A 25956-nucleotide genomic window follows, 5' to 3' on the forward strand; every position below is an offset into this window, starting at 1 on the left:
TCAGGCAGATTTCAGTGTAACAAGCTCCAGAGAATGCTGGATCAAACCACAGTCCCTTGGTGGTTACCTATTATTCAGCTAGATTCAATTATCTGGTGGTCAACAAGGAAAACCATGGCATGAATTCAGATTTATTCTGTGCTCTGCCTTTTTGTGTTCTGTAGCTTGGCAAGCAACATCTGAGTTTGACCAGCCTGCCAAATCGCTAGGTTCATTTTAGAGAAATAGGCAAACCGTGGATATTGGATATATTTGGTGAATAAATTCAGTGATGCTCACTGAGGCACTTTTGCACTGGACACTGAGTGTGTGATGTGTGAAATGCTCTTCTAGATCATAGTGCTCATCTTTCTCATAGCATGGAATGATAATAGAATGATGAATGAAACATGAGGAAAACCAGAACTTTCTTTTAATGGCATAAAGAACAGTTTGGATGAGCCAGAATTTGTTCTGGTTTTACCTGGGTCCCTCTGTAGGCTTTAAGCACTTGACCAAGCTGCATGGGCTTCTGTACCTCTGGACACAAGTCCTCTGTGCTTCCCTCAAATTGTACTAAAGCTCCTCACTCTACTTCCCAAAATGTGGTTTTTGCACAGGTTCTCAATATGTTCTCCCCTTCACAGTTCCACAAAATGAGGCTTGAGAAATAAAATAGAGAAGGTTTAATATTTGTGATGAAAATCCAACATTTTCTGTAACAGCTGTTTATAACTCCCTCTCCCTAAAAGAAGAATATAGCAAGTTCTACCTTGTTCACAAAATAGAGATCCTTATTACCCCCACCTACTCAGATGTTGCTAATGAAATTATTTTCAGAAATCAGGAAACTAAAATAAATATTTTTTTTCAGCCAAAAGCACTGTTTTTTTTCCTGATTTGATTTCTAAATCCTGGGATATTATTAACAAAGATAAACAAAAGCTCTAATGACTTATTCTCAGTATTTTGCTATCAAATGGACTAACCCATTAAAAAAAAAAAAAAAGTAAATTAAAAAGCTGAATTAACTATGTTTGCCATGCTAGGTTAAATTTATGAGATGGAACAAAGCAGAGTTGACACATGCCTCCAGGGAAGCATTCAGTTTAGAAGGCAAATGCTGGCTTAGCATCTTTGAAGCTGCTTGAGATATCTGTTCCTTCTTTGTGGAATGTTAAATTGATTTAGACATATGAAAAGACCCCAAACCAGTCAGGAGCCATGAAAGCATCTGTGCAAACTGGAGTGGCAAGCCCAGTCAATGTGGCAGTGACAAATGTGCATGAGAGGGTTCAGAGAGGAGCATAAATTCAATCTCATTTCAGAAACAGAGCTAAGCTCTCAGAACTCAGCTGTTGCTTTATAAGAGGCCATAAAATTCAATAATATCTTCAGTCACACTTAACACTTTTCTTACAGCTCCTGGAAGACTAAAACCTGTGGTTTAGCTTTTATTGCTGGGCCAGTATATGTGGTGGTACCAGTTGTGGGTTTCTCTGGGTCTGGATTGAAGGCACCTGAGACAGTAGTTCATGTTCACACTCAGGTGTTTATTGTTTCTTATCAGTAAAACAGCCTCACTACTGTGAGCTCAGGCAGCTTTTCATTAGAAGGCACAAAATGGCCAACAATCTCTTGGTACAAGGTCTTTTAAGACTTAACTGTCCAATTAAGAACTGACACCTGGATTATTTTCCCTTTTAACCCAATAACTGCTCCCACAGAGCCCCAATGCAGACTTTTCTGCCCAATTACAAAATGTCACCCAAACCCATGGAGAAGGAGGAAGAAGAAGCATGAAGAAGAAAGCCAGGACAACAGCCTGTGCCCTCCATCTTGCTTCCATCCACATCATCCTAAAAATCCCAAAACCTCAATTTCTCACCAAATGATGCATCTCCACTACTCTCTATAATCTGTTTCACACTTTTGTGGATTCCAGTCTGTCTTGAAGTCCAGGAAACTTTCTCCATGAATGAGGGTCAAAGTCAGTGCTGCCCTGGGGGTCAGGGCACCCCAGAGCAGACAGAGAAATATTCCCAGTGCCCTGGGTTTCCACAAATATATATTTATTTTATAGAGAGAAGTGGGGGTGCTTCAATGCTGGCAGCACAGGAGCAGTGTCAGAGGCAGGGTAGCATCACTGCAGGGCCTCTGAGATGGTCCCTGCAGGATGACAGGAGGATCATTTGGCTCTCTCATCATCACACATGGGAGATAGGATATTCCTGGGAATAACACAGCAGCCTTGGGAGGAGTTTGTCAGAGCCACAGACTGGATGGCAGCAGTTTCTAAGGAACACATGTCTGAAGGAAGCAAACACATGAGATAAATAAATAGGGCTGAGAGAGGGCTGACTGCAGGCACTGAGAAGGGAACTGCAAATCTAAACTTTGCACATGTCCTCCAAGGAATTTAGCTAAGAGTAGTAAATAAATAAAGATTCTGCAAGGCTTTAAGGTTCAATTTGCAACAGGAGTGAAAAGATCAGGCAGTGATTTTAGTCTGTCCCATTATTTGGTATGTCAAGTTCAAACTTGTCTTCAGAAGTGCCCATTTTGTGTCAGCTGCTGCCTACGTCTGAGCATTCATCTCTCCTGAGCACCTCCTCACTCACCCATGGCACTCTCCTTCCCAGTACCTCCTCTCCTGGATGTTTAGAGTCACCTTGGGTGCGGGAATGATTAGAGCAGCTCTGCCTCCTGAGCTATTTGCTGCCCCTGATATCCTGGTGGAGTCATTTTTATCATTTCACCACCAAAACTGGAGAGAAAGCAAGGACACAATGCATAGGAGCCACGTGGTTCTGCCTTCTGTCAGTCCTTTGCTGCTTCTTCCTTTTCTGGGAATTGATTTGAGCCAAGGATTTGGGAAAACACTCCCAGAAAAGCAGATTTTTATGGGGTAATTCAGGCTAAGGAGTTTCATATCTAATTTGTAGAGTTTTTCTCATCTACTTAGCAACATAGATTTTTTTTTTGTTGTTTTTTTTCTTTCAGGTATCATACAGGCTTTTTGATGACATGGGGCTGTTTGAAACCTTTAAAATACCAGTGAGGGAATTTATGAACTACTTTCATGCCTTGGAGTGTGGATACCGAGAGATACCTTGTAAGTAAAAATTTTAAAATTCCTGGCACTTACTGATGCTTCCCTCAAGTTTTGGGGATTTTGTATTGAAGCCTTCTGGCATTATAAAGCTATATTTTTTCCTCCAGTACATCATGACCAAGTGGATGTCTAGGCAGAGGCTGGTGCTGAACCACAGCCTGTCATCTTTTTTTCTTTGTATTTCATCTTTTACACTGTTTCATAATTCATGGCAAAATCTGCCAGAAATCCAGAAATCATATAAAGCTATTATTAGTAAAGACTGTTTCCTGATAATGCAAATGTACCCCAGTGCTCCGGTTGGGTTGGAGGTTCCCGAAACATTTAACCCCCTAAAGGCAACTTGGACTTTTACACAGTAGCAGTGCTATGCTACCAAAGGAGATGAGTTTTATAAGCAGAAAAAATATGCCCAAAACATGAGTGAACCCCGTTCTGTTACTACAGCTTAGCTGATGTTTTTCAGTGGGAATCATTTATTCCCTGAAAAACCTGTTTTCAGTCATCCCCAAACTATTTACTAATTCAAATCAAATTTATCAAAGTGCTTCAGCTGCAAAAGACACTTGTTCCTCAAGAGGAAAGAGTTATTACCCATTTTAGTGGCAGATAAACCCAGCACTGAGGAACACAGAACACCCTGTTTTCTCTACACTTGCAGAAAAATGTGGGAGAAATCATTATAAGTCATGTAGTCTCTCTGTCAAATATTAAATACCAGTTGGAGCAGTGGGAGGGATTTAAGGAAAGCTACTTGAAAATGCCTTCAGCCAGGTGGTTTGGAGTCTGTTCTGGGAAAATGAGAGCCCCAGTTTTGATCCTTTCCTTGTGTTTGAGCTGGATCAGGGATCCAAAGCAGCAGATCACAGCCTGAGAAGGTCGGAGATGGAAGTCCCACAGCCTGTTCTGCTGAAGCCATTCCTTTCTGTTTGAAACATTTAACTATTCATAGAGTCTCTGGGATTTTTATGAACCCAGAATTACATTTCCTTGGTTTTTTTCTTAAGTGTTTTTTTTTTCTACTAAAGAAGAATCTCTTTCTAATACAAAATCAAATTATCTTTCTTTTTTTCATTTCTGTGAAAAAGGCAAAAGCAGTTTTGCTGCTCGTGCTAATGTTGGTTTTTGTCTCTGCTGGATTTTGGCACACGGTACCACTAGATGGTGCTGGCAGCCCTCTGTCAGCAATGCCTGGTGTTTTACAGCTGCCTGGTTTTCTCCCCATCACAGATCACAACCGAATCCATGCCACGGATGTGCTGCACGCCGTGTGGTACCTCACAACCCAGCCCATCCCGGGACTCCCCACTGTCATCAATGATCACGGCTCGGCCAGTGATTCAGGTATATTTAAATGTCATCATCCTCAAGTTTCTCTGATGAAATTTGCTGTCAGAAAGGCAACAGCTGGGGATTGCATGTAGAATTTTTTTGCAGTCTGTATCACAGTGTGGAAGTTCAGTAGCACAATGGGTGTTGAAGGTGTTCCGGTGTGTTTGTGTAACTTTGAAGGAATGGAATTGTTCCTCCAAAACCTAATACTTCACATTTAATGATGTGTGAATGCAAGCCTTTGTGGTCACCTTTAATGACAGATCTTTGTTACCATTTGATATTTGCAAAAGGTTTTTTCCTAGGAAAACTGCATTATTAGTGCTTTTCAGGGCTGTATCAGAGGTACTGTAGATTTAAATCCTTAAACCCTTCTTTAAATCCCTAAACCCTTCATTGTTTTGCTATTCTACAATTTCTGGGGCATGCAGGCAGTGCTGTGCACTTGCCACTGCTTTTAGCTATCATGAAGTGTTCTTTGCTTTTCCTCTCTATCTCTTTTTACCATCTGGCAATTGCTTTACAAGACCACTCTTCTTCTGTTTTATGATTGCTCACTACAGGAAGCTGTTCTTCTTGCATTTTTATATTAACTTCTCCATGTTCAGTATGGTAACTAGAAGACCTGTCTGTGTTTCATGGGAATTCTCAGAGAGTTGCTGGAAAAGCAGGAGTTTGTTCCATTTCTGCTTCTTTTTTTACTGTTTGGTTTGGTTTTGTTTTGTTTTTGTTGAGTTTTTTGTTTGTTTTTGTTTTGTGTAGTGGTAAAGGGTTTTATTCCTGGAAAAATTTATTAGCAAGGGATTTCAGTGGCTTTGTAGGTGAGGTGGAATGAAAGGGGTTGAGTTCTGGGGCTTTTTGATCTTTGTTATTTGAAAGACATTGTTCAGCTGCATGCAAGATCCATTCGAGGTTGTTCAGATTAAATTAGCAGAGCATCTCAGTATCTGTCTCTGACAGGTGTGCTCAAGTTGCTTCAGAAAGAGGATGATAAGAGGATTATCAGCAAAGATCCCAAGTCTAGACATTTCAATTGGAAAACATGCACTGTAATTTAATTATTAAATTCTAGTCCATTGCTTTAAGGACTATCAGTGTTTCATGGACTTGTCTACATGATAAAAGAAATTAGAGAAAGGAGTTGGAAGATCAAGTTTCCCCACAAAGCTCCAGAATGGCTGTCAATCCATGTCTCACTGCTTGTAACTTACATAGTTGGAGAGTAGGTTTTGCTGGAGGGCTGGAAGATCCCCAGGTGGGATCAGAATTTGTTCCTTTACAATTGTTTGCCTTATTGTACTGGATCAGAGGCACAGAAAGCCCTGAGGTCAGGCTGCATTTATCCTTACTGTAAATTTGCCCCTTCTCTCCCTGTTCTATTGCTTCTCTCACTGAAAGAGTGGCCCTGGATTTTTTACTGTTTCCATTTCTTTCTTTCTGCTCAGATTCTGACAGTGGGATCACCCACGGCCACATGGGATATGTGTTTTCCAAGACATACACACCTACAGATGACAGCTACGGGTGCCTGGCTGGCAACATCCCTGCCCTGGAGCTGATGGCTCTTTATGTGGCTGCAGCCATGCATGATTATGATCACCCAGGAAGGACCAATGCCTTCTTGGTAGCAACGAGTGCTCCTCAGGTAAATAAACCTCAGGCAGTGTTGCTGTGCAGTTTGGAAGGTCTCCATGACAGCTTTTCCTTGCTGGTGGTGCCTGTGGCTTCCATTAAGCACAAGGCTGCCAAATATTTTGAAACAGCTTGTCAAAGTGACAGAAATAATCACTTCACTTGGGGATTGCTGGTAAGAGGCTTCTTACACACCTTCAGTTAGCAGAGCTGCTGAGAAAGGTACTGATAAACTGTGCCAATGAAGAAGGTAAAGCTCTGCTGACTGAAAGAGAACCTGCAACCGTGGAAGAATGGAAGAATTGTTCTACCAAGTAATGCACAGTAAGATTAAATAAAATAAAACATCCCAGTTGTGTACCTGACTGTGCTTTACAAGTTAATTGTGTGTGATCATAACACAGTTTCTGTTGCTTCTACAGAATATGAGCAGCTTCAGTCTTTTTATAAAAGTATTTGGAAGCAGGAAGTGGAAAATAATCTCAGTGTTATAAATGTAGAATTGAGCCTTGCCTAATGTTACACAGAAGTTGCTGCCAGTCCTGAGAGTTGAATTCAGCAATTCTGAGTCACTCCCTGTTGGCTTAACTATGAAACCATCTTGCTTTACATAGGTGACCTGCCTGGCTTCAGCACACTGTGCTGAAAAATACTTCTATTGATGAGGAAATTAAAAAAAAATATATATATATATCTTAATGGTGGCAGGTCAGGTAGGGATGCAGAAATTCTGGATTTACTCCCCAGCTTGCAACCAAACTTCCTCTGTCACCAAGAGCAAGTCACCTGAACTCACTCTGGTATCACTTTGTGTCTATGAATTGATAGAAATGCTTCTCATCCTTGCAATGCATTTCTGTGATCCAGAGCTTTGATACTTTGGCCAGGTAAATAGACTGGGAGAAGACATGTGCTGTCTTTAATTGTAAGAAACAAGTGCTGTAGCTCTGTGCTTGTAAAAAACAGAAAAGGAAGTTAGATAATTCGCCTTTATGTACTGACTCTAGTTTGAAAATAAATTAATAGGAAAAATAATTTTCTTGTTATTTTCTGAATGGAATTACCATCCCTGTGAGAATTCAGCATCTTATTTTGATAAAGATTTCACCCATTTTGGATTTTAGCCCTGAGATATCTGTCAGCCTGAGTATGTGTTTTTGGGTAGCAAACTGGAATTTCACCTGTTTCTGTCTTTGGAATCAGTCCTACATGGACACCACTGCCTGGTGCAATTAGCAAAGAGCAGTAATTAATTGAGGTTTATTCTGACAATCAGGGAAGCACACACCTATGTTTTATTAGCCATCAACCTGTGGCCTGAAACAGGATGATCCATTACTGTGATTTTCCTGAGAGGGTTTTGCTGAGAGGGTTTTGCCAAGATGATTTTGCTAAAATGGTTTTGCCAAGATGATTTTGTGAAGAGGGTTCTGCCAAGATGATTTTGCTAAGAAGGTTTTGCTAAGATGGCTTTGTTGAGATTATTTTGCTAAGATGGTTTTGCTAAGAAGATTTTGCTAAGATGGTATTGTGAAGATCATTTTGCTGAGATGGTTTTGCCAAGATGGCTTTGCCAAGATAATTTTGCTAAGATGGTTTTGCCAAGATGGTTCTACCGAGATGGTTTTACTGAGATGATTTTGCTAGGATGGTTTTGTGTAGATGGTTTTGCCAAAATGATTTTGCTGACATGTTCCTCAGCTGCTCCTTGTGCTGCTTCCACAGGCGGTGCTGTACAACGACCGCTCTGTGCTGGAGAACCACCACGCTGCTGCTGCCTGGAACCTCTTCATGTCCAGGCCAGAGTACAACTTCCTGGTCAACCTGGACCACGTGGAGTTCAAGCATTTCCGCTTCCTCGTCATCGAGGCCATCCTGGCTACTGACCTGAAGAAGCACTTTGATTTCGTGGCCAAGTTCAACGCCAAGGTGAGATCAGTTTGGGTTTCTGGGGCACAGTCAGAAAAGATTGTGGGCCTTGGGGGCACCCAGCAAAACGGGTTTCTATTTCTTCTGAATGTCCTTTTGGCTGCTGTATTATATTTATAATGTATTTATATATGATAAATAATATATATATATATATAAAGTAATATTTTATATTGCTTTTCACTTATTTTTCCCTTTCCATATTGTTAATTCCAGCCTGGGGTTAGCTCACCTGCTTATGCTAGTGATTTTGTTAAACAGCTGAATGTATTGTGCAATAGCCCAGGTCAGATTTTCCTCTTTTACCTGGCATCACCATCCTGGTTTCCCTTTTCTGTGTCTCCCAGGTGAACGATGATGTTGGCATTGACTGGACCAACGAGAACGACCGCCTGCTGGTCTGCCAGATGTGCATCAAGCTGGCTGACATCAACGGGCCTGCCAAGTGCAAGGACCTGCACCTGCAGTGGACAGAGGGCATCGTCAACGAGTTCTATGAGCAGGTAAAGGCATTCCAAAGCTGCTGCATGACAGTGCTGCTGGCCAGTGAAAAATCACAGAGAATAGGGGTGAAGAGGTTGGCTAGAGTTACATTAATCCATTTTTTTTGCTGGACCAGTGAAAAAATCGATTTGTCACTGAAGTTTCTGATGTGTCCTCAGAGACCTCTGGTGATGGTGTATCTACAGGCTGGACTGTTCAAGTCTGGCACTGTGGACAAGCACTGGCATGGTGAACATTTTTCCTCTTTTTTTTTTCTTGTTTTTTTCCTGTTTTTTTCTCTTTTTTTTTCCTGTTCTTTTTCCTCCTGTTTTTTCCTTTCCATCATGGCTGTCATTTCCTTCTTCTTTAGTGCAAACCATGTTTTCACCCTTCCTTCTGTGTTCTTTTAGCTGGTTCTCATGGCTCTCCTCTGCAGTCTCACACTTTTATTGACATGTAGTCTACAATGTCCTTGTTCAGATGGTCTAAACAGAGCAGTGGGATTGTTTCAGCTTCTCTGCAGGCCACACCTCTGTTCACACAACCAGAACCTTTATGTGCTGAGCAGAACTGCATCACTGGCTTTCAGTTCATCACAGGCCAACCACAGCTGCTCCCAGACCCATATTTCAATTTTAAGACAGCCCTTGCAGCTCTCAGAGGTTGGTCAGTACAGCTGCACTCATTATGCAAGGCCATGCTGGTGGCACAAGGAAGGAGGACAGGCACAGATTGATTTAGAAAGCCTGGGAATACAGCCAGGCACTGCTCCTCTCTTTCTAGGTGTAAGGGAGCCCTTAATTGAACCTAATTTTCTCATTTTAACCAATTTAGCCCTGCTGAGTGCAAGGGTTAGGGCTGTTCCACACTGTTCCTCTGTTTCCTGAATGGGAACATTTTGAATGTTCTGGTCAGATTGAACTCCACATCCTTTCTTTTCCAGACAAGGCAAGCAGGCTAAATCACTGAACTAGACAACCCACAGATTTCTCAGGGAGGCTGTGCAGTAACTTGGAGTCACAGACTAATCCCTTTTAAAGCTTTTCAACTTCCCTTAAATTTACTGCACTTACAGTTTGGGAAAAAAATTTCCAACCAGGATTTGGTGCTGCATTCTGGAGAATGTAAAGAGACAGGGAAAGGGACATAATTCAGACACTGACCTGAAGCTTCTTCCTTTCTTTCAAATCTCCCAAGAAAAAGAAAGTACAATGAACCTTACCTATAGTATGAATATAGCTGGTTCCATTTTTGTTTTCATTTTTTTTTCTTAAACAAAGAGAGTGTGTCTCAAAACAACCTTCATGCCCCAAATTTTCTTTCAGGAAATCCTTTTCTTCTTCATTACCACTGTCAAAAACAAACTGTGGTTCGTAGTTCTGGTGATGTTCAAAGCTTGTGTGGGTGACTAGTTCATGCAGACAGAAGCAGGCAATCAGATGTGGAATATGACTTTCCTTTTTTCCAATAAAAGTTATATCAGAGGGAAGTGCCCCAATATATTAACAACAGCAAAGCCTTGGAGAGTGAATCAAGCTTGTGAGGATACAGATGTGGGAAGATACTGTGTTACCTGTTCCACAGCATAAGCCTGTGTTATTTTCCATCATTCAGAAATGGGATCCAGAACAGAGAACATTTTCTTTCTTGGATTTCTTTTTGGCATTAAGGAGGATAAGCTAGATTCTCAGTTACTTTTATCTCTATTAAAATCTATTTTTCTTTAATATGCTACAAGAGGTGTATCAAACCATGTTCACCATGGTTATGAGCATTAGATTTTTTTCTGTGACTGGAAAAATCTTCATATTTTCATTTCTAAAAAGGACAAATTTATGGGAAGTTTGAATTTCCCTGGAATTATTATCAAAATTCACACATATGTGAATTCAACCTAGGCTGTGAAAATCATGAAATGTCTTTATTACAATAAACACCAATTCCTTTGAAGAATTTCACTCCCATATAAATAAAAACTGCTTATTAAAAATGTATTGTATAAAAATATTCAAAATCCTGTGTCATATTGTTGCAGGATGTTTCCTTCTCTTCACATGTCCAGTAGAATTATTTGAAGACAGACATATTAGACTTTAAAAAACCCACACTGCAAGATGTTTCTCATAATAAATCATGTTTTAACAGAAAAATAAAGAAGAATTTGTAAACATTTCAACAGTCAGCATTTCTCCCAGTTCACAGCTAGGAAATCTCAGACATGTTTCTGTAAAGAAGAGCAAGCTGTCACCTCTTCTTAATTTCCTTGCTATTTCAAGAATGGATCGCATGTTTCAGTGTTTTGTCAACACAAAATACTTTGTTTTTAATGATTGCACATAACATTTCAGGGTTGGTTATTATAAAATAAGAAAACAAAACACAAGGAAATGAGATATTTGCTGTACATACTCCAAAATTTAGCTCTCATTTTTTGGCCTTCACCAAATACAGATAGGATGTTGATCAGCTGTGAAGACCATTACTTTTGAAAAATTTACATTACAAGGCAATAAATATAAGCAAACATAATGGAAACTGAAAATGCATCTCCAAATTCTAACATGTATCCCATAATGTAGAACTCTGCATTGTATTACAGCAATCAGTTATATGTCAGGCTTGATTAGGGAGGTTAGATATTTTTGGGGGGATAGCATCTGGTCTGGTCATGTCTGCTCAGCTGAATGCTCACTGATATCACCAGAAGCTTTGCTGTGATAGGGAATTGAGTATATCAGATTTGGCTCTGCAATGAAGTTTTACTTCATTTTACATCATGAGAAGAGAGAGGAAAAACTCGTTTTATGCCTCCCTGTCTCCCCCAAAAAAGCTTTGTGGGAAAGATTTACTGTGTTTGAAGAAATGAGTGTCATACATTGCTTTAACTGGGATCATTCTAATAGTCACAGGAAACAAATATTTATGACCCAAAGCCAAAAGGTCATCTCCAGGTTACTTTTAATAAGGATGAAATCAATAACAAAACTAGTCTGGTGAGACAGCCCTGTCTTGTAGATGTCTTATTCCCTGTAAACAAGGTTGTTGTGAATTAACAATCACACAGTCAGAAGGGATTTTTTTTTAAATAATGTGAAGAAAGGAAATAACAATTTTCAAGTTTTAACACAGAGTAGAGTTCAGGGCTAGTGGCATCCTTCTGCAGAGTCATTGTTAAGTTCATCCTCGTTAAACTCACATTATTGGTAGTGGGTTGGGATCAGCTCCTACAAGAAAAGAGCTGTGACTGTGCCCATTTGACATGATGGCACTGTCATGATGGAAGTGCCAGGCTGGTGTGGCATTCATATTTTCTGGAAAAATCTCTTTGCCCAGGATTTTGCTCCTGGGAAGCTGAGAAACCTCAGAGAAAAAGGAAAACAAGAATTATCTGATTTGCTTCTCCTGTCTTTTGCTGCTTTGGAATGTGTTTGGAGATTGCTTACCCACAGGTGATTGTTTCATTGGTTTCATGTGAATTGTTTTGACTCATTGGCCAATCAGGGTCAAGCTGTGTTGGGGCTCTGAAAAGAGTCATGAGTTTTCATTATTATCTTTTTAGCCTTCTGTAAGTATCCTTTCTGTATTCTTTAGTATAGTTTAGTATAGTATTCTTTCATATCATATAGTATCATAAAATAATAAATTAGCCTTGTGAGAACATGGAGTCAGATTCATCATTCCTTCCTGCCATGGGGCACCCCACAAATACCACAGGCTGGCACCTTGAAGTTGTCCTTTCAGCATTTTTAATTGGCTGGATATGCTTTACTCCTTTTTGTGGCATGGTTTTGTTTCACTTAGCTGTGAGAAATGACGGCTGTTTTTCATCTGCAGGGTGATGAAGAGGCCAGCCTGGGGCTGCCCATCAGCCCTTTCATGGACCGCTCTGCTCCCCAGCTGGCCCACCTCCAGGAGTCCTTCATCACCCACATCGTGGGACCGCTCTGCAACTCCTATGACTCAGCAGGGCTGATGCCAGGAAAATGGATAGAAGAGAGTGATGAATCAGGAGACACTGATGAGCAAGAGGAGGAGGAAACAGCAGAAATGGAAACTTGTGAAAACGCCGAATCCAGTAAGTGCTCAACACTTCCATTTTCCAACAAAACAAGTTCCATGTAGTGACCAAAACACTAAGCAGAGGCTGTGAGCTGGCCAGGTTCAGCATGGGCCTCCTCCAGAGTGACAGTGAGTCCTTGATGTCCTTGGCTGTCCTTGGAGGAGCTGTAGCCATTTACATTGTGAATGGAGATGCTCCGTGGTTTCAGCATCAATGTGGTTCAGATCTACCACTTATTTCTACCTTAGCTGGTGTTTCTGGTGGTGGATCATCTGTGCATGAGGGCTTTCTAGACTCTTTCAGGACTGGTGTTGGTAGACTACAAGAATTTCAGTTGAAAAAAGGATGTTTGGGAGAAGATTTTGCAAGGAAAACACTCATCATTTCCATGAGTTAACATGACAAACAGGAATAATAGAATGAGGATCTGCAGTGCTGATGGAGTAAAGGAGTTTTTAACAATTAAATCATTTTAATGCACGTCTCTTCAAGGTAACATGGAGAAGAGGGGGAAGAGAATTGGCACTGAGCATTGCTTTGTTGTGTGTTGGGAGCTGCTAACTCACTTGGCTAGCCAGTAACTAAAGCTCCTGTTCTCCTGCCTCTCCTCTAGAAAGTCAACACTGCCAATATTTGCTGTACTGAGATGAAAGTTTTTTACCTTGAAAGGAGATTTCAGTGGGAAGTGATTTTTGAGAAAATACTGCAGCTGTAGACCTCTTCCTTTTATCAGTTTAATCCTGCATTATCTTTTTCTTTCTTTCATGTTCTTTCTCCTCTGAATTTTCTACTACTCTTCCTTTATTTCCCTCCTCTGAGTCATCTTTCTCTCTCTCCCCTGTATCCAGAAGTTTTAGGAATCAGCAGCCTAAAGTGCACTCAAGAAATACCAATATTTTTTCCCATCAACAGCCTTACTTTTTCCTGCACTTTCCACACATGTTCTTTCATGCCCTGCCTGGGTATCATCCCTGTTTTCTATTGGGAAAGCTGAGAAAGATTTAGTGAGTGCAGTAAGTCACATTTGGATGTGGAACTAAAATCTGTGTCTTCTGATGTGCAGAATTAACCTTTTATCTCTAGTAAGATCCAGAGGTAAACAGTTTGTACTTAAGATCTCATTGCTATTTTTCACACACACACAACTTGCACATATTTTATGTTTAGCACGTTCACATGCACAAAAAATCTCTTAGAGAACAGTACACATCAAGTAATGTAACACCCATGGGTTAATTTATCACTTTATGATCTGTCAGTTCTGTTACAGGCAGAGCCACATCTTTGTGGCAGATTGGGCTTTCTGGAAGTGCCTGCTAGGAGGAAATGTATTCAGCTGGTAATTAACACAGACCCCAAAGCCTGAAACTGATACTGCTGTATTAAAAAAAAAAAAGAAGGATGTTCTCATATATCCATGGTGTCTCTAACCTGACTCTGAAATCCTTGGTTTCCTTTCATTTAATGTCTCTATTCACTTATCTTCTGTATCACCATTAGTGGAGTCAAATAATAATGTTTTCAGGTTAAAAGCACTGATCATTAGTAACTCTTTTCACATTGCAAACAGACTGATTTTAATGATCTTCTGTTTTCTTCTTTACCTTGTAATAGCACCCTAATACTATAGTGTTTTAGACTATGGTTTTCAAAGCTTTAAAAATTAAAGTATCAGAAGTTTTGAAATATTCCACAAGTTCTTTCTATTTCCTTTATACCAAATGGGAGATGCTCCTCTTCTCCATCATACTAATGTGTGGCAAATTGTTGTCTTCAGGTCACCTAAATTCTCTGTGGCTGTGTGGACCTTACTCAGGATTCTGTGCCATCTTTTGTGTCAATATAGGGGCCTCATAGTTCCTTAAAAGTGTGTGCCTGTGATCAGCCCAATTTTGGACTTTGTAAACTTTCTCAATGAAACAATAAAAGGTTGAGATGTCAGATGCACAGACTTTAGGACTGGTATAGATGTTGGTAAAGATCTTTTGATGAAAATGCCTTTTAGGCAGATAGAAATATAATTGTGGCAGGAAACACTTCATCTAGGTCCTGATAATTCACTGAAGAAGTTGAGATCAATTTAAGAGTTATAATGTTGAAGTAGCCATAAGTAATTTTTTTACTATACAAGAGCATGTTCTTGCCCTGAAGGTCTTATGCAAGTATAAGGATTAAACAGACTCAGTCTTTAGTGGTTCAGACAAATTTGAACACCACAGCAAGTGTCTGCAGGGAAAAACAAGAAGTGGGGTCACCTGGGAAACCCAAGAGAGAATGTCCTACTGTAGCATTGGCAGCAGAGGGGCTTCTTATTAGTGCTAAACCTGAAGGTTTCCTACAGGGAACCAAGGGCTTTCTAATGAAGGATTGAATTGGATTTGGTCTGTGCTCAGTGAAAAGCTCTTTGTTTCCAGTTCAAAAGCTTCAAGGGCTAAACATTTTGGATCCTGACACAGACATACTTCAGGCAACCTGCAAATACTAATCCACGCAAATTTATCTGGTACAAAACATTCTCTACGTCACCTCCTTTAAAGAAAACGCAGCACTTGTCTTTGGAGGGCTATTATTTCAGTTCTGTGATGGCCATTGTCACTGCTAATGACCAGGAAAATTTTTCAAACTCTGTACTGCTAAGGAGTTAAGAATTTGTGTTGGACAGACTATATTGACAGGAAAAAAACCACTCTTCAGACTTTTAGTGTCAGGAGACGTGAGAACCACCAGGGACAAAAACACGTCATAGGCTGAGAGCAGGGGCCTGGTGCTTCAAAAGCAAAGAGAAGCAAGCTCCCTGTGGTAGTATTTGGCTGTATGGGTGCTTCTTTAGTGCTCAGGCTGCTGCCAGAGCAATGTTGGGCTTAAGCTTTAAGGTCACCTCCACTGTGATGGGGGAGCAATGGATGACTTTGAAAATGGAACGCAGGAAAACAAAATCAGGATTTTTTTTTTCCCCTAGGACAATCAGCAGGGATCTATTGGGGGTGAGCAGGGCACAGAATTGAATGGGTGTTGATCAGAGTCTTAAGAATTTTATGTAAAATGAGCAGAAATAGCTCAGCAATGTTTTTAATGCATAATCATTCAAAGACCAGATACCTCTGTAAGCAGCTGAGTCAGGCACAACATGCAGCCTTGGCATAGGATGAAGCTGGGGCTCAAACTGTGCAGGAAACTTTCCCCATGATCTGGAGAGGCACACCTTTCTGAATTTTAATACTGTTCAAATGTTGGGGTTTAAAAATCTGTCATAGTATACTCTGTCTGCTTCCTATGCCTTCAGTCGCTTTTCCTTCTCCAATAGAAACCAACGCATTAATGCCACGTGGTGTTTTACAGGAAAGAAGAAGTTCAAGAGGAGGAAAATCTACTGTCAGATCACTCAGCACCTGCTTCAGAACCACAAGATGTGGCAGAAGGTGATTGAGGATGAGGAGAGGTTAGCTGGGTCGGAGAAGCAAGGCACAGAGCAATCCCCACTGCACCAATCTTCAGAACAAATCCAGGCCATCAGGGAGGAGGAGGAGGAGAAAGGCAAGGCCAAGAAGGATGAAGAGGAGAACACAACTGTAGAACCAAACCAATGACAATATTTACAGCAGTATTTTAAGACAGATTGACTCGTGCACAGACTCTTTCTCAAGCCAGCACAGCATTTAGACACAACACTGTAGAAGTATGGGATAATGCGCCTACAGCTGTTTCATTTGTTTCTCTTTCCTTTTTATGGTGAGGTACATTGTTTAAACTCCTATGCTCAAGGAAGCTTTCACACTGCAACACCGGCTTTACAGACTTTCTTTGAAGAGATTTGGGGGTGGGTGGAATTATATAAATATATATATATATATATATATATAGCCAGGGTTATTGGCTGCACACTTCAGCAGATTACATTTAATGATATATTATGGTCACTGTGATATTTACAGGAGAAAGTTATCTGAGGAAATGCTGCTTCTGAAGCACATTTGCAGTTAACAGTAAGGTACCAGTTAAGTAGCTTTTTGCTCTTAATGCTGAGGGATAAAAGTTCCAAAGCTTTATATGAATGCTGATGTATCCCACCAACACATATGTGTGAGTGAGGGGGTGTTTGCAAGTGTGAGTGGATATGAGGAAATACAGCATGCTCTGAGTTCTTACCACACTAGCTGTAGCACATGTCCCAGCATACCACAACAAACAGAAGGCCAGAATTGTAGAGAATTCGTGCCTGCAAGGGAACAATTTTGAGGAGCTTTGCTTTCCCTCCAGTCCCAGTTTGCACTCCAGCTGCAGGCAGCCTCCGTTCAGCAGCAGCAGCAGCAGCCCAGGAGCTGCTCTGGCCCTTCCAGCAGTGCTGGCATCACCTCCTCCTCCTCCTCCTCCTCCTCCTGGGCACCTCCAGGACTGCTGGTGACAGGGATGTGCCAGGAGGGCTGTTTGCAGAGGGGACAGTGCCTGGCACAGCAGCCTGGGCCCTGCAGAAGGCTGGCCCTGCCTGTGCCCTGCAGGGTGAACGTGCTGCAGGGCCACCCGTGTGAGTGGGCACGCTGTCCTGTCCTGCCCTCACCCTGCCTCTGGGCATCCATCACCAAATGTGGCATTGAGAACAAAGCTAAACTGCTGGGGGACAAAGGAAGGGGAGTGTGGGGGCCAGGGGAAGAAGGCAAAGGGGGCATGAGGAGCTGCTTGGGCACAGGTGCCAGTCCTGGTGGGCTGGGCACTCAGTGTCCCAGGATCTGCTCTCATGGGCTTCACAGAACTTGGGTTTTTAGTACCAGTTTGTTGCTGGCATTCTGCTTAGGAGCAGCATGTTTGATCCCACCAATATATTTTTCCTTTCTTCTTTTTTCTTTCTTCTTTTTTTTTTTAACAGAAAGAAAAAGATCAGACCTGTAAGAACAGCAGATCTTTTTGTTGTTGTTGTTGTTCTGTTCATTTGTTTTCTCTGTTGTTTATGCTGTGAGCCAAATGTCTATTTAAAAGGTTGGATATTCACTTTCAATATTTTATTTCACGATATATTTGTCAATGATTAGCTATCTAGATGTAAATATGGAAAAATTTTTATGGGTTCCTGTAGATAATGATATCTTTAAGAAAAAAAAAGAAAAAGAAAAAAAGGGAAAAGTTGTTTTGTAAAGATAATTTTTTAAAAAATAAATACAAAAACATTTTTATACAGTGTAGCCATTTCCAAGCCCCACAAATAAAGTCTTGAGTAAGCTGTATGGACCCTTCTGAGAAACCAGCAGTCTACAGGATCAAGGCTTTAAAATATTACTGCTCTTGGGGACTGGCAGCACCAAGCAGTACCCCACAATTTAGAGATTTGTTCCCACAGAAAGAGTTATATATATAAACTTCAGTATCTCTCAGAACTCTTTTGACTATGTATGCTTTTTCTAGTTTGATTCTGCAGCCCATCACCAAGACGAGGGTTGCTTGTGAGAGTAAGATTCCTTGTGAAAGGCAGAGTTTGTAGAAGTCCTTTCTGTATTAAATTTCTGGCCTTACACCCATCACTTTTTGCTATTGTTACATGTTCACCAAATTTCATGGTCCTGTTGGCACCTCCCCAAAATGTTGGAAAACATTCTCTATCAAAGCCAATCACAGGTGTGTTATCACTTCAGAGTTCCTTCTTGCTTTGTGTTTCTGTCTGCTCAAAAGAGGATTTGGGGTTTTTGCTGTTGCATTTGCCTGATATTGCCCTGTCCTACTCTTACCAGTAGAAAATGTGTTTGCCTTTCAGCAGAGTAACTGGGGCAGGTTCTGAATGCTCTTATCAGCAGGAATATTTAGGAAGTGTTTTCAAGTGAAATCAGGAAGGCAAAGATGCAAATTGCACTGCTGTTTTAAAGGGAAAGGACATAGCAGAATTCATTCAAAAGAAACAAGTTGTCTCCAAGTTCTCAGCTAGTCTCCACCAATTCCAGCTTGTGTTGTTTTCATATCTCTTCAGTCACTTTGATAATTTTATTTGGGCTTTTCTTGTGCAAGTGATATCCATACCTTATAGTATGAGAAGGTTTTATTGTGCCTCATTCTGTCTTTAAAAATTAAATTTACAGAGATGCTTTAAAATGTCACATCTCCAAGCACTTCTTTCTCAATTTTCAGTGCATAGTCACTGCAATTGGATTTTAGTACTGGGGTTTATATTGCCTTTGCTGGAAGAGGAAAAAATTCTATTGCTGCAAGTTTAGTGGGTGCCCAGTTGGTAAAATTATGAAGAAGCATTCAAGAATGAGGCAAAATCCTGTAAGTAGGGTTTCACATATTCCTCTAAACTGGCATACACAGGGTTGGAAAGACCTAAGAGTAACTAAGAAAAGTTATCCTAAGATGTGCTGAAATGAAACCATTATATTTTTCTATCATTTTTGGTTGCCATGAAGTAAAATTAGTGTCAACTTTTAATTTGTTTTTCTGCATTGCCAAGGCAGCTGTTGGAAATCGATACACCATTGGTCCCCAGCCTGTTAATGGGGACAGTCATTGAACTTTATGGTGAAGAAATTGCTGACAGACTTAAAATGAGAATGATTGTTGTTTTTATCCAAACTAGAAAGAAATTCCACTGAAGAAGCTGAAGTGGCTGCGAGTGCTCAGCTTGGTAACAGGTGACTTTTTTTTCCCCACTTCAAATAGTAGTAATCCAATTTCTGCAGGTGGTCCCTCCTTATGAATCTGATTCTCAGTCTTTGAAGTGCATGTCTGGCAGGCAATGATCAGGAAATCTCCAAGTTGGCTTAGGTATAACACAAAATACCAGAGAGATTTTATGTCAAGAATGTGAAAAACTTTTTTTTTTTTTTTGGCCTTGGGATTCATAGATAATGAAGCAGGTAATTTAGGGGGCTTTTTAATATTTTCTAGTCCAAAGGAGGCAAAAGCTTTTCACCTGCAGTTACAGCAGCCTTTTGGAGGCAGAAGGTTTTCACTTAGTGTAGTCCTTTGGTATTGCAAGCACCAAATAAACCACAGCCTAAGAAATATTTTAGGAAGAAAAACTAAATAAATTAATTGTATTCAATCAGCAAAATGCTGTTCTTTTAGGTGGTATGTTTACAATGTTGATATGAATTCCTGGTGCATACCATATGTAAAGCAGTGTGGTAGACACTAAAGAAAGCAACCCCCATTTAAATGGTGTTTTGCAGTGGCAATCCAAAGTATTTTAGTTTTCTGTTCTTTAAAAACAAGAGGAGAATGATTAGATGGTTTTTTTTCCATTTGGATATTTTGTTTTCCCCACTTTAATGGCACTTGATGACTGATCTGTTCCCTTCTGGTCTAGAAGTTTGCCTGAAATGCTTTTGCAGTGCTTGCAGCTCCCAGTGCAGTGACAAAAGGACTCTATGTGTCATGTAGCAATCAATGTAAACACTTTTGTCCCTATATTGGCACTTTTGTTGATGGCCACGTGGTGTTTACCATGGAATAAAACTTCTCTCCTTACACTTGTGTTGCAGAGGGAACACGTGGAAGTAGAGAGTGTGAAAGCCCCAAACAATTTAATTACTTTTTAGGAGGAATGTAAGATACTAGCTTTTAAGAAACCAAAAATACTGTGTCTAAAACCAATCGTTTCCACTATGCTCAAAGGGCCATAGTTTACTATGCTCTATATTTATGCTCTAATACTAAAATCTTGGCTTGTTTTTAGCTTATTTAATGTGCAGAGCATTTTGGCACTTGTCTCTGAAAATTATGTACTCCCTCCAGTAGGAAGATGGTGTTTGATGAGATGTTGCAAGCTGTGCATCAGAAGTGAGTTGCAACAATCTACGGAAAAGGGATTTTGCTGTGGTTTTGGCAGGATTTTGGATGGCCTTCATGTGTGAATGAAATCTTTTACACAGAGCTGTGTATCAACAAATGTGACATCGTTCAGGGTGCTGGTTCTCATAGCAAGTGTGGTCTTATTATGGCAGGAAATGGTTCCCAGGGAAGATGTCATTTGAGAATGCTTTTGTTAATAATTCCAGGATAGTTTTAATCAGTTGTTGTTCTGACATCATATGTGAACTTTCCTCTGCATCATCATCAGCCTAAAGATAGATTTGGGTCTTTACCATTAGTGTACCACTGTTAGAATTTCTTAAGATCCTGGTGGTCTGAATCTGGAAGAAAGTTAAAGCTACAGAGGTTCAAATTGATGTCTTTAAAGGTACCATTTGGCATCTAAGCAAATTTCCCTCCCAAGTCCCATTCTATGGATTCCACTTGACATAAAGTTCATTTGTTTTCTTTAAAAAAATCTAAATTTCTGTCTGCTTTTTTTGCTAGAATTTCTTTTCTTTCTGAAATTTTGGCCCCATCTTTCTTCAGAAATGCCATGGGAAGTAGAATGCAGTGTGAAGAGGCAAGGATCTTGCCAAATTGAGCATCAGAGCCTATAAGGACTCTGTGTGGGCATCCACACAGATCTGTGAGCTGAGTAGGTGTGGGGGAGCTGTCAGCAACCTGGACTTGGAATCCTAGAGAATTTTGTCAATTTCTAAAATGAACCCCAAGCATTTTTGAAAGCTTAGCCATGAGTCTGATGCAGCAAAAGCTTTGTGGTTGGTGCTGGTTGTTAATGAAGTTCTTGTGCAAAGTCTGTGTAAGTCCTGCCACCACTGAGATGTTCGAACATCACATGGAAGGAAGGAAGGAAGGGTTCAATTCAAGGAGGAGAAGTTGCTGAGCATTCCATGGCCTCGTGGGCAGAAGATTAGACAAACACATTGCCAGAGTGAAGGATTCACCTCTCTGCTGGCCTTAGAACTTGGGAGTTCCTCCCTGGCAGCTCAGAGCTGGGGAAATCAGTCCTCGAGTGGATGGGGCTGTACACAGGCAGGAGGGAAGTGAAACCTGCATTCTGTGGCAAGGAGCAAATAAAATCATAGTTCATTCTCAACCAGACTTTATAAAACAAAATTTATTTTCCTTTTCTTTCAAAAGCAAATGTAATCCTGCTGAAATGGAGTAAACATGGAGTTTCTGGGAGGTTAATTGCTGCTTGATGTTGCAGTATTAGTCAAAATGATGGCAGTGTTAAAGAGAAGATAATTATTCCCATTTATTAGAGCTGGAGAGTCTTTTTGTTTTTCCTATTCTTCAGTGAATCAACAAGTAAGAACATCCAGGGATCTTGGAGAACAATACATGTTAAGTGATTTTGAACAGATGAAAGAATCATAGAAATTAGGTGAGAGCTGTCTTAAGAAACATTGGAAGAACTGGAAGCATTATTGATTATTGGAGTAAATCTTTGATTTAGAGCAAAATAGCACCAGTACTTTTGAGAGCAATTTAGTGTGATCAATCTTTCTTTGAATTTCATCACTTTCTTTTAGCAAAACAACATTCCTCTGCAGGTAAATCAAAGCAGGGTTTAGCCCCTGCTGTGGTAGATATTGAGTCCCAGTGTTGGAGGGAGCAGTGTGAGAATTATTCTCCATTTAAAACGTAATTATGATTTATTCAGAGGCCATTAGTGGGATTTTCCTGGCAGGCAGGTGTTCTTTTGATGAAAAATGCATCTCACCACCTCAGCAGGATGCAGATGTCACCTGAGTGAGCCCTGAGGACAAAGCTCCCCAGGAGCCTGGGGGCAGAACAGTGCTGGTGTATTTCTGCAGAGTTCATTTTCACAGTGACAAAAGGCACAAAAGGCAAGAGCTTGAGATAGTTAACAACAGTTCTTTGATAAAAATGAAATGGTAAGCACTGTGCAGTCTGAAACCCTGCCAGTGTCACTGAGGTGTGCACACACAGATATTCCCCCAGTGCTTGCTCCTGTAAAACTGCTGTGAGTTCAGGTAAAACCAGCTGGCCTTGGGTGTGTCTGTCAAGCTGAAGGGTGTAGTAAATCAAGAAGAATTTTTGACTGAAGTTGTTTAATTCTCCTTCATCAAGGAAAACTTTGCTTTGTGCAAGTGGAGGGGAAAAAAAATATTTCATTTAAGCTTTTGAGGTTACCAGACTCTGCCAGTGGTTTCTTGCTCCCAAAGCTGTGTGTGCAGTATGTCTGAGATGTGGGAATGGGGCAGCAGAGGAGAATTGTTCTGCCCTGGATGCCAGAGGGAGTCCCTGTACTCTGGGGAGCACCACTGAAACCTGCAGGTGTGGAAAGAGCAGTGAATTAATTGGGGAAACCCAAATATTCCTGTTTTCTGTGTGGAAGCATAAGGGCAGGTACAGAGGACTTTGCCACAAGCCATGTGTCCTTTTATGGCTGAATTCTTTTGTCCTGAGCAAAACCATAGAAATCAGATCAAATAATAGCTCAGTTTTCAATGCTGTCTTCCTGTACTGCAGCAAATGCTTAGAAACATGATGTGAATTAGCAACTGCTTGTTACTTTTAAATATTTATTTAAAGGAGTTGGGAGGTTTTGATGATGCTTTTCATTTTCTTTCTCTGACCCTAGTCATTTTCACCCAATGCTTTCCTAAAAAAAAAAATAAAATAAAATAAAAAAGCTCTGTGATCTGGTCAGAGAGAAAGCAGGGTGGGGTTGGCCTTGTGTGTACATACTGCTTTTGGTAGAAAGGCTGCTAAAATCTGTTAAAGCTGATGTTCCTTCTCAGAATTCCTGCCTGATCCTGAAACACAACAAAAACCTGTATTTGAATGCAAAATGTTGAGTTGTAGGTGTTTGTAAACCTTGATAGAGTACTGCAGATGGTGTCCCAAAAGATCAAAGCCAACGTTAATAACTGCTCTGTGGTGTTGATGATATCTTTAATATTTCAACCATGTCAGCGTACTTTTGATCATTACTTCTCTAAAGTTAAGTCTTCTTCTCTTGAATAATCAATAGCAGATGTTTGCATGATGGAAAGTAATTTAAGTTCACTTTTCAAAAAGCAGTGATTCATACTGTGGGTTACGTTTGTTTAACAGATTCACATTTTCACTGATGGGTGGCAGTTTTTTTTTTTCTTTTTAGTGCTTTTGATAGAAGAATATCTAGGATATTTTCCAACAAAAACACATTTTTTCACCTTTGCCTTCAGTTGTGGAAGAAATACCTTCCAAAATTAATTCTTTTCCAAGGCAGTTTGGCCTGTCTGGGTAACGATATGCAAGTATGTATATCATGTAGAAGATGTGACTGAAAAAATTTAAAGTCCCATTTTGAATTAAGAAATTAACCTAGCAAGATTACAACCCTTTCTAAATTAAAATCTCGGGTGTGCCAATATATTTGAAGCACTTCACCCCCACCAGATTTGATGGCCAAATTATACAATTTTTTTTATTTTAAAATTTGCAACAGGCCAGACAATTTTTTTTTTCCTAACTTCAGGAAACACTGAGAAATTTGGTGGTCTTACATCCTGTCCTGTGAGGGTTGGCTCCTGGTCTGGGACCTTGGGGCAAAATTATTTTAATGATGCTTATTCAGACTCAGCTATAGTAGCAGGTTTCCACAAATCACTCGTGTACTACAAATTCAATCCCTCCTTGATTTTTGTTTCACCTCAAAAGGTGAGAAAAAGATGGGGGGAGTGTAATTTTCTATGGCTCTATTTGACAAAGGGTTTTGTGTACCTTTATAATTCTTTTGAAGCAATATTTTAAAAAATAACTGCCAGCCAAAGTGGCAATGCAGAGAAGTGCCATCTTGTTTAGGATTTGTACACGCCAGTTTTTAACACAGTGTTCTTTTCACTAAGTACTGCATATGTTAATTTATATTTATATATTGTCAATATTGTTGTAACCAAGCTTCTCCTTTCTAAACACTTCAGGAACAAGGCCTTGTATTTTTAGGTGATTTTCATAAACAGAATAATTCTTTTCCTTTCACTAGTATCTTGCACTCGATACATGTAGCAATACCTAATATATTCTCTTCACAAGTATTTGTTAAGTGATTTAGTTAATGGCTGATAAATGTTTTGTACAAAATAGATTCTGTACAGGAAAAAAAATCTTTTAGATAAACATTATTTATTTTTACTGTTTTGTAAGTTAGACACTATAATGAAGCTCCTTTTTGCCAGAATTACTGGAAGTGCCTCTTGGTAAAATGTATTATACAGTAAATATGTATTCAAAATTATTAGAAATACTTGTCACAAAATGAACAATGTGGATGTTGCAATGTGAAGACAAATGTACAACATAAATATAATTCTGTGGTATCCTGTTGGCTGTGTTTCTTCTTCCTTTATTGAACAAAATTGCTTTTGGTGCCCAGCTTTAAGTGTCCGACTACAAATGACTTGTACCCTCTTTTGACTCTGATTCGAATCCAGTGAAAGCTTGTATATATTGAATTATCATTTTAGCTGCCAGCCCTGCTTGGTGTGTGTTAGTGACCCAAGCTCTTGTTTATTGGTATCTCATTTCCTGAGACTTTTACCTGCAGAATTCTGCACTTTGCTTCAGATCACTAATAAATCCCATGTTAAATCCTTTGTGACTCAACCAGTCTATGGAAAGCCACATTAAAACCATTCTTCTTTAATGCTAGCCAGTATTTCAGCATCCATCATCAGTGTACCACTCCATCCAATTAATTTGGATTGGATGTGGTCAGTATTACAGGGCAGCATTCAGCAATGCACAGTGACTAATGCTTCCAGAGAAAATGAAATGTGTTACTTTAACAGTTTCCCATATTAATGATAGCAGTAATCTGTTAAAGTGGGACATCAGTGAGTGAAATCAATTTTCTTGCCATTATATTGATAAGTGTGCTGTCATTTTTCAGTGTAAAATTTTACTAGTCTTTTATGTGGGCTAGAATTGACATTAGCTACTGTCTTTACTCACTGTTTCTAATTTCAAAAAAAGGATCTCACAGCTGTAAAAAATTTTACCCATTTTTAAAGTTTTATTACCTACTTTCATCAAAGACCTGGAAGCTCTTCAGCTAATTGATTTGAAATGGTTGCATAAAAATTATCTAGATCAACCATGTCTTCAAAGCCTCTTTTCCTGTAAGGGAAAAATTAACAGATTCCCAAATCCTCAAGAATATCTGCCACGTATCTGGCTGTCAGTTTTCAAATACCCCCCAGTTTATTTATACTCTGGCTAAAAATCTGAATGAAAAAAAATGGAAGGAAATTTGCACCAGGCAGTGTTTGGGAAGATACGAGTCAGAATCATTGCCAGGAGGAAAGTAAAATATGTTTACACCTATTCCAAGGGAACTGCTTCTAAGCCAGCAGCTGGTCTGTCCCAAACACTTACTATCTCAAGAGCATGTAATTAATGGATGTTAAATTCACAGAGAGGAATGCAACTGGAGTAGCAAAGAGAAACTTTTGCCTCACCATTTCTCATCACAAAGGCAGGGGCTACCAAGGTAAGGAATGCATTTGTCTGAAAATCCCCAAACTTTCTCTGGAGCTCTTCAAACAGCGAGAGGTTCCCATGGGGAGAGCAGGGCAATAAAAAAGGGCAGGAGCAGTGAATCTGCTAATGAGAC

At 40.0% G+C, this 25956-nt stretch overlaps 1 protein-coding gene across 2 annotated transcripts in view; it reads left to right on the top strand.

Annotated features, from left to right (window-relative positions):
* PDE3A (phosphodiesterase 3A) overlaps nt 1-17150 on the top strand; it is a 210809-nt gene extending 193659 nt beyond the window's left edge. For both annotated transcript variants that reach the window (XM_036400150.2, XM_036400151.2), the window contains 7 exons: nt 2983-3094; nt 4325-4438; nt 5872-6071; nt 7784-7987; nt 8335-8490; nt 12305-12545; nt 15870-17150. In XM_036400150.2, coding sequence (XP_036256043.1) covers nt 2983-3094; nt 4325-4438; nt 5872-6071; nt 7784-7987; nt 8335-8490; nt 12305-12545; nt 15870-16117 — 1275 coding nt within the window. In that variant the 3' untranslated portion in view covers nt 16118-17150. The remainder of the gene's footprint in view (nt 1-2982; nt 3095-4324; nt 4439-5871; nt 6072-7783; nt 7988-8334; nt 8491-12304; nt 12546-15869) is intronic.
* Nucleotides 17151-25956: the final 8806 nt, after the last annotated feature.

This window comes from Molothrus ater, chromosome 5 (genome assembly GCF_012460135.2).
Source record: "Molothrus ater isolate BHLD 08-10-18 breed brown headed cowbird chromosome 5, BPBGC_Mater_1.1, whole genome shotgun sequence".
NCBI classification, from domain to species: domain Eukaryota; kingdom Metazoa; phylum Chordata; class Aves; order Passeriformes; family Icteridae; genus Molothrus; species Molothrus ater.